The 9184-nt window shown below is 43.3% G+C and overlaps 1 protein-coding gene across 1 annotated transcript in view; it reads left to right on the forward strand.

The window, feature by feature from the left end:
• The window catches only part of LOC126262738 (uncharacterized), a 215545-nt gene extending 214561 nt beyond the window's left edge, over positions 1 to 984 (forward strand). The window contains exon 7 of the mRNA XM_049959546.1: positions 104 to 984. Coding sequence (XP_049815503.1) covers positions 104 to 415 — 312 coding nt within the window. The 3' untranslated portion in view covers positions 416 to 984. The remainder of the gene's footprint in view (positions 1 to 103) is intronic.
• The last annotated feature ends 8200 nt before the right edge of the window (positions 985 to 9184 follow it).

Consider the following 9184-nt stretch of genomic DNA (forward strand, 5'->3'; position numbering starts at 1 on the left):
TAACGTTAAAGAGTTCGAATGTACTGATTTCTGGCATACAACAACGAGGTATTGTGAAGCGAGTGATTTTGTCGGCTGACTCGCGCTTTGTCTTGTCTTTCAGCAAGCGATGGAGGTGGACGGCACGCTGGACTCCAGCCACTCCGGTGGCCGGACGTCGGGCGACTCCGGGGCGGGCGCCAAGCTGCCCGAGAAGCGGTCACGGCGGCTCAGCCGTCCGCGCTCGCTCACCAACCTGGTCTGGGAGCTGAGGGGCGGCGGGGGCGACAAGGGCCACAACCACGCGCCGCCCCCCGCCGGCCCTCAGCTGCCGGCGGCGGCGCCTGCGGGCGCGGCGGTAGGCCGTAAGCCCAAGCTGTCACTGGGCGGCGGCGGCGGCAGCAGCCACAAGCGCCTGGGCACTCTCTACCTGTAGGCTGGCGCCGTGGCGCCTGCCGTGCAGGCAACCCACACACCAGTCTCGTGTCGCAGAGAGCAGCCGCAGCAGGCGCCGAACTTCAGTTTCTACGCATATTTGTGATTCTAGCATTCCGCGATGTGATTTTTCGTTGTGTTCGATGTACGCGTTTTTGCCCACCATACGCAGATTAATTATGAGGCGAGTGATGACTCGGTTATAGTTATTTAGCGCTTCGTATTTCTTTCAAAGCGACAGTGACTCTTATGTAGAAATTTAAGCAAATTCTGAAAAAAATATATATATATATTATATGTGTCTTCGTATATGATGAAATACGTTTCTGCATAGTTAACCACATATGGACGCTCAGCAGAGTTTGTATTTCTCCCAGCGCGAAACTTATAAGCAAAGTGCTCAACAACAAATATTTGTTTAAGTGATTGTGGCAAATGATATTATGTGCCATGAATTCTCATTTACCCAACCGGAAGGCAAAGGCAATATTTTTGTTCTTCCTTATAATTTAAGATTACTTTGTTCAATTGTAATAACACATAACATGAACAATAAAGGCTACTGACACTTTGAAACCGTCTTGGTAATTTACTCCACAAATCTCCTTTCTAACATTGTTTTAAAAAGATGGTTATGCACATCTTACAACTAAATGAGTATAAAATTAAAGAGAGAATTTAAAGCCCCAATAAAATCCATTATGCACCAGCAAATATCTTAGAGAAGAAATATTTGTCTTGCAAACATGCTCTCAAACGAATACCTTAAGATCTGTGAGGGCTCGTTCAATAGAAGAGATGCATCTCACAATAGCAAAGATGGGCACATGGTCATAACGCTAAAGGTACACACGTTGGAGCCCATGTTTACCGGACATTTTTATTTTTTTGGTCCATATCTCCTCCCAAAATATGGAAACCCAACAGCTTTCAATAGAAGAGGTCCATGGTCAGACATATCAGAACGATTTTCACCTATTATTTTATACTCAGTCGTTTGCGGATATGGTTCTCCTATTTGAAATTGATACAATTATGTTTCTGCGGCATCCCTGATCGTTTGTAACGTCACCATGGAATTGCCGTGAACAACCAGTTCTAACAAGTACATATGATAAAAATGAAGTACACTTCATATTATTCTAGGTGAAAGTACTGTGCAAAACTTTTACAGCGGTATAGGATCATTTCAGTAGAGAATCCAAAAAATGTTAAACTGTCTAAGTTTCTTATAAATCCTAACACTATAGTAAAGATAAAAGGTAGAAAATTAATTCTATTAGTCATACAATGAGATTGCAAGGAGACAGATGTAAGAAAATCTGATACGTAAGAAAGTAACTGAGAACGTCACAGGAAGAGAACAATAATAATGCTGTGACAAGAAGGGTTGCATACAGCTCCAAAATAGAATATCACATCAGTTCGAAAGGAAGTGGATGGTCCAATATCGAAATTGCCTTTAACCAGAGCTCTGAATAGTTTTCTCTTCGACAATATAGTGGTACGGGATAAGACAGCAGTAGAAACACAACTAGAACTTTGGAATAAATAATCAACAAAAATAAGTGAGGAGGTTTAGTCTTGAGAAAAAATTATAAAAATCAGAGACCACTATTGTGACCAAGATATAGTACGCTGATCGTGTTGTCTGTTCATGTAATGGTAAACACAATTAAATAGACAACAGCATAGAAAAACTTGACAGATTCTATAATACAACAAGTTAGGTGTTTTGGGATGAATCGTTTTCACCTGTCTGCAAGACCAGTGATGCATCTTGTATCTATACTGATGTATGGATTTGAGGTAACAACCGTTTCTGGATCAGCTAAGAGTCGTCTCCGGACAAAAAAGAAAAAATGGACTACCTCTGTTCTTGCATTCAAGAGAGATATAAGTATAAAAACAGGAATAGACAGTCACTGGAATTCGAAAAATCTCTAATGAAGATCATTGAAGTAAAATTACAGTAGAATGACCACCTGAAGGAAAAGGGTCCCCACAGGACCGCTCAATTCTTCTTCGATCAAAATGTTCTTGAGAAGATGGAAATCTGTATTTACCCATGGAAGTAGATCTTCAGAGCCTCAACTGGTGTCAGGTGTGTTAATAACCACAAAATGTTATAATGGTGATAGCGAGAAATCTAAAATTAAATTATCATCTTGAGTGCCTCGAATGCTGTTGTAATTACAATTTCAGAGTTGCACTTCGAACATGATAGCTTTGGATACAATGGAACACCTTATTAAACGGTTCCTGCCCGTTGTCGAGTAATGGAATTATCTGAAAAATCCGATCATGGCGACACATTTTTAAAACATTTTAGTACTCATGTTTACATCGTTATTACTTTCGGGAATTATGTACAAAAACTGTGTTAGGTAATGTAAATGGGAGGCAGTGTCCAACATTTCTTTATTGTCACAACAAAATACATCCTGCATGTCTGAACGAGTTTTTATTTTCACTGCGGACTGAAACAGATTGTGACAGTCGTCGGTGGTCGACGATTAGAAATGAGAAACAGCTGAAGATGCTGGGGCTATTTCACAAAGGCTTCGACAAATTCTCATGCAGGCAACGTAAGTAGTTAAAATTTGGAAAATCTATATGCCGTCCAGATTGTCATTCAGAAACAATGACCCAATAATTAAGTCAACTTCTTACTTAGGCTGCTGTATGCTATTAAATGGATATTATTTACTTCAAAACGAATCATAGGTGTTTCGTGTCTTACATCGGTGTTTCTCGATTGTGGAGAAATATCATATGATTTCTCGATATCCATAAACAAAGTTGTGATTTTTTTAAATTATTCGGGGTGATTCAAAAACACTTTTACAAAATTTGGAGGCAAATTCCTTACCGTAAAACAGGGGAAAACTCTCCATATAAACGTCTGTTTGAGACGTGGCAGTGATATTTCATTTTCTTACCCACACTCATAACCGACTGTAATATTACGCGATCAGGTAAGTTAAGGCAAAAGGTGCATTAATGCTTACCAGAACTGAAGAACTGCTTTGGAGTATGTCCAGTACATTGGTGCCACCTGCTTAGAAATCGAGCTTATGCTTTTATTTCTGTGCATATTTGAAGACAGTGGAGCAATACGTACAGGGTGATGTTTGGTGCTATTCCGGAGGTGAGAGGAGGAGGAAGAGGCCACGGGGAGCGCTGGCGTGGGCGGAAGATGTGTCACCTGGACGGGCCAGTGTGGCTTCTCGAGCCCTCTAGAAAGTTGTCGTATATAAAGACGTCCACCGAAAAAAAAGGTAAGGCACACTTGAATGAAGGGATACCTCTTGGGTCCTGAGTAAAATTTTCATCATTTTCCTCGGAGTGGGAGACAACGAAACAGAACGTCAGTAAATATACTGTTTACATAGTAAATGTTCGCAGTAAAATTGCTGTAATAATTAAACTGAGTGAAAATAAGCGTTCGTCACAGCGTGTACTAAGAAAAATATTTTGATTTTACACCTAATTAAATTAACTTATCTGACGTCACAGGCATTTAATTGTGGGGGTAGCTCTTTCTTATCTGAGGGATCGTCAGTGGCGCCATAAGCTAAATTAGTAGTTTAATTAAAGTCGTCAAGTGGAATATGTAAAACTGTGTAGCAAGTGACGTTGAATGACGAGAAAGTGGTTCATTTTTGATAGTGGCGACAATCACGGACTCAGACGTGGTTAGATAATGATGAGCAAAGCTTTCGCCTCTCCATTGCATGTTTACCCGCCACTGTAATGGTAGTTGGACAATGATATCCTGTTTGCACGATATTCTCAGTGTTGTTTCGATAATCGCCGATCGCCTTATGGTAACGACTGAGTGAGTAAACACGATAGAAGTGAAGAATCCTTTGGTGATCGTTGCCAAACAATATTTCAATACCCTAGCCTTTAATTAATGAAGTTCCGCCTGGCAGTATATTGTATCAGGCTTTCTTAAGTTGTAGGAATACTGATCGCCTGTGTGCATTATTCCTCAGAGCTTTAGCGAGTCCGTAAAGGGTAGCCCTGGAAGACGATTACTCTGAGTTAGTGGCTTCTGTGAAGGCTGTATACTTCAAGGGGAAAAAAAACATGCACCACAAAGAAATCATAGGAATACGACGAAAATAGGTAAATGTGCTGTACACGTACAGACAAACAAATTATTACAACTTCAGTAAAATTTGATGATTTATTCAAGAGAAAGAGCATCACCAACTGGACAAGTCAATAACGCCTTGGTCCTATGAAAGCAGCTATTCAGCTTGACGCGGATTGGAAGAGTTGTTGAACGTTTTGATGAGAGATACAGTCCCAAATTCTGTCCCATTGGTGCCTTAGATCGCAAACTTCCGAGGTGGTTGGAGCGTCCTGCCCATAATGCTCCAAACGTTTTCAGTTAGGACGACATCCAGCGGCCTTGATGGCCAAGGCAGGGTTTGACAAGCTTGAAGATAAGCAGTAGAAACTCTCTCCATGTGCAGCTGGGCATTGTACTGGTGAAATTTAAGCCCAGGATGGCTTGCCATGAAGGGCAACAAGACAGGCCGCAGAATTTCATCGACGCACCACTGTGCTGTTAGGGTACCGCGGATGACAACCAAAGCGGTCCTGCTATGAAAAGAAATGGCATCCCAGACCGTCACTTTTGGTTGTTGGTCTCTGTAGCGGGTGGCAACCAGGTCCGATTCCCACAGGTGTCTGCGGCATCTCCACAAATGTCTTCACTGATCATCGGAGCTCAGTTCGAAGCGGAACTCACCACTGAAGAGATCTGTACTGCAATCAATAAGATTCCAGTTAAAATATGTCTCTGGAAACCCCATTAACGTTATAGAGTGGGTGAAATGCCCGAAAATCCATCGTTTTAGAGATCGCGTTCAACGGCTTTCCAGGTACAGCTCAACAGCGTCAATGCAATCATTCGAAGAGATCTTAGATTCAATGATCCTATGGTGAATTCATTGTTAGCTTTGCAGTTCATGTTTCATTTTGCGACATTAAAGTAATGATATTTTCAGAATGACGCTTACTGTACTGCCGTCGATTCCTGCATGACCTACGCGTTTACCTCAGGTGCGGATTGCATGTGTTTCACACAAGGGAGTATCCAGACGAAGGAGGGATGGAGGGGTCGGGGTATAATCTTCACAAATCGCCACACAGACAGACATATTAATTCAGGTTTGAGAAAGTCGGAGCGTGTATTGGTTGTAGCGAGTGCATCCAGGGCCTTTCCTCACGAAATCTCGACTATTTTGTCGCTCGTCACCATCCTCATTGGAACCGAAAATATCAGAATGCTCTGGGTTTCGAAACCTCCCAGTAGCTTTGAGCCATTCATCCACAATGTTATCTCTCGTCTTACCAGCCAGTGCCAAAAATTACTAAAAATGCGGGTACAGAAAATACTCACTTCTGTCTGGAAGTAGTCTGCCTGAGAGCAAAATGACATGGGAAAATCTTGTAAAAACTGTGCACTGAGGTGACAAAAGTCGTAGGATAGCGATACACGCATATACAGAAGGTGGTAGGATCTCGTACACAAGGTATAAAGGAGCAGTGCATTGGCAGAGCTGTCGTTTGTACTCAGGCGATCCGTGTGACACAGGTTTCCGACTTGATTATGGCTGCACGACGGGAATTAACATACTGTGAACGTGGAATGTAAGTCACAGCTGCAAAATACTAACGCGAATTCTTTACAGACGAATGGAAAAACTGGTAGAAGCGGACCTCGGGGGAGATCAGTTTGGATTCCGTAGAAATGTTGGAACACGTGAGGCAATACTAACCTTACAACTTATCTTAGAAGAAAGATTAAGAAAAGGCAAACCTATGTTTCTAGCATTTGTAGACTTAGAGAAAGCTTTTGACGACTTTAACTGGAATACTCTCTTTCAAATTCTGAAGGTGGCAGGGTAAAATACAGGGAGCGAAAGGCTATTTACAATTTGTACAGAAACCAGATGGCAGTTATAAGAGTCGAGGGGCACGAAAGGGAAGCAGTGGTTGGGAAAGGAGTGAGACAGGGTTGTAGCCTCTCCCCGATGTTATTCAATCTGTATATTGAGCAAGCAGTAAAGGAAACAAAAGAAAAATTCGGAGTAGGTATTAAAATTCATGGAGAAGAAATAAAAACTTTGAGGTTCGCCGATGACATTGTAATTCTGTCAGAGACAGCAAAGGACTTGGAAGAGCAGTTGAACGGAATGGACAGTGTCTTGAAATGAGGATATAAGATGAACATCAACAAAAGCAAAACGAGGATAATGGAATGTAGTCGAATTAAGTCTGGTGATGCTGAGGGGATTAGATTAGGAAATGAGACACTTAAAGTAGTAAAGGAGTTTTGCTATTTAGGGAGTAAAATAACTGATGATGGTCGAAGTAGAGAGGATATAAAATGTAGACTGGCAATGGCAAGGAAAGCGTTTCTCAAGAAGAGAAATTTGTTAACATCGAGTATAGATTTAAGTGTCAGGAAGTCGTTTCTGAAAGTATTTGTATGGAGTGTAGCCATGTATGGAAGTGAAACATGGACGATAACCAGTTTGGACAAGAAGAGAATAGAAGCTTTCGAAATGTGGTGCTACAGAAGAATGCTGAAGATAAGGTGGGTAGATCACGTAACTAATGAGGAGGTATTGAATAGGATTGGGGAGAAGAGAAGTTTGTGGCACAACTTGACTAGAAGAAGGGATCGGTTGGTAGGACATGTTTTGAGGCATCAAGGGATCACAAATTTAGCATTGGAGGGCAGCGTGGAGGGTAAAAATCGTAGAGGGAGACCAAGAGATCAATACACTAAGCAGATTCAGAAGGATGTAGGTTGCAGTAGGTACTGGGAGATGAAGAGGCTTGCACAGGATAGAGTGGCATGGAGAGCTGCATCAAACCAGTCTCAGGACTGAAGACCACAACAACAACAACAAGAGTTCCCAAAAGCCATGGAACCATGTTGTCAACAACGCACTATGCAATCTGGTGGTGATTCCGTAATGGTGTAGGATGTGTTTAAACGGAATGGAGTCGCTCCTCTGGTCCCACTGAACCGATCATTGACTGCAAACTGTTGTGTTCGGCTACTTGGAGACTATTTGCAGCCATTCGTGGAGTTCATGTTCCCAAACAACGATGGAATTTTTATGGGCGACAATGCGCCTTGTAAACGGGCCACAGTTGTTCGCGGCTGTTGAAAGAACATTCTGAACAACTCGAGTGACTAATTTGGCCACGCAGATCACCCGACATGAATCCCATCGAACTTTCAAGGGACATAATGGAGATCTCAGTTCTTGAATAAAATCCTGCACCGGTAACACTTCGGCAATTATGAACGGCTATAGAGGCAGCATGGCTCAATATTTCTGCACGTGCCTTTCTACGACTTGTTGAGTCCATGCCACGTCGGGTTGCTGCACTATGCCGGGCAAAAGGAGGTTCGACAAGATATTAGGAGGTATCCCAAATGCTTTTGCCACCTCAGTGTAGCGTATCAATTGCGAACATCGTAGGTAGTAGGTATTTGTTACAAAGATGTGGAATTAGTGTGTTTGACGATTATTACACTACTGGCCATTAAAACTGCTATACCAAGAAGAAATGCAGATGATAAACGGATATTCATTGGACAAATATGTTATACTAGAACTGACATGTGATTACATTTTCACGCAATTTGCATAGATCCTGAGAAATCAGTACCCAGAACACCCACCTCTAGCCGTAATAACGGCCTTGATACGCCTGGGCACTGAGTCAAACAGAGCTTGGATGGCGTGCACAGGTACAGCTGCCCATGCAGCTTCAACACGATACCACAGTTCATCAAGAGTAGTGACTGGCGTATTGTGGCGAGCCAGCTGCTCGGCCACCATTGACCAGACGTTTTCAGTTGGTGAGAGATCTGGAGAATGTGCTGGCCAGGGCAGCAGTCGGACATTTTCTATATATATGCGGTCGTGCATTTTCCTGCTGAAATGTAGGGTTTCGCAGGGATCGAATGAAGGGTAGAGCCACCGGTCGTAACACATCTGAAATGTAACGTCCACTGTTCAAAGTGCCGTCAATACGAACAAGAGGTGACCGAGACGTGTAACCGCCGGCCGCTGGTGGCCGAGCGGTTCTGGCGCTACAGTCTGGAACCGCGCGACCGCTACGGTCGCAGGTTCGAGTCCTGCCTCGGGCATGGATGTGTGTGTTGTCCTTAGGTTAGTTCTAGGGGACTTATGACCTCAGCAGTTGAGTCCCATAGTGCTCAGAGCCATTTGAACCATTTTTGAGACGTGTAACCAATGGCACCCCATACCATCACGCCGGGTGATACGCCAGTATGGCGATGACGAATACACACTTCCAATGTGCGTTCACCGCGATGTCACCAAACACGGCTGCGACCTTCATGATGCTGTAAACAGAACTTGGATTCATCCGTTAAATGACGTTTTGCCATTCGTGCACCCAGCTTCGTCGCTGAGTACACCATCGCAGGCGCTCCTGTCTGTGATGCAGCGTCAAGGGTAATCGCAGCCATGGTCTCCGAGCTGATAGCCCATGCTGCTGCAAACGTCGTCGAACTGTTCGTTCAGATGGTTGTTGTCTTGCAAACGTCCCCATCTGTTGACTCAGAGATCGAGACGTGGCTGGCGAATCCGTTACAGCCATGTGGATAAGATGCCTGTCATCTCGACTGCTAGTGATACGAGGCCGTTGGGATCCAGAACGGCGTTCCGTATTACCCAGCTGAACGCACCGATTCCATATT

The sequence above is a fragment of the Schistocerca nitens genome, chromosome 6, assembly GCF_023898315.1.
Source record: "Schistocerca nitens isolate TAMUIC-IGC-003100 chromosome 6, iqSchNite1.1, whole genome shotgun sequence".
Lineage (NCBI taxonomy): Eukaryota > Metazoa > Arthropoda > Insecta > Orthoptera > Acrididae > Schistocerca > Schistocerca nitens.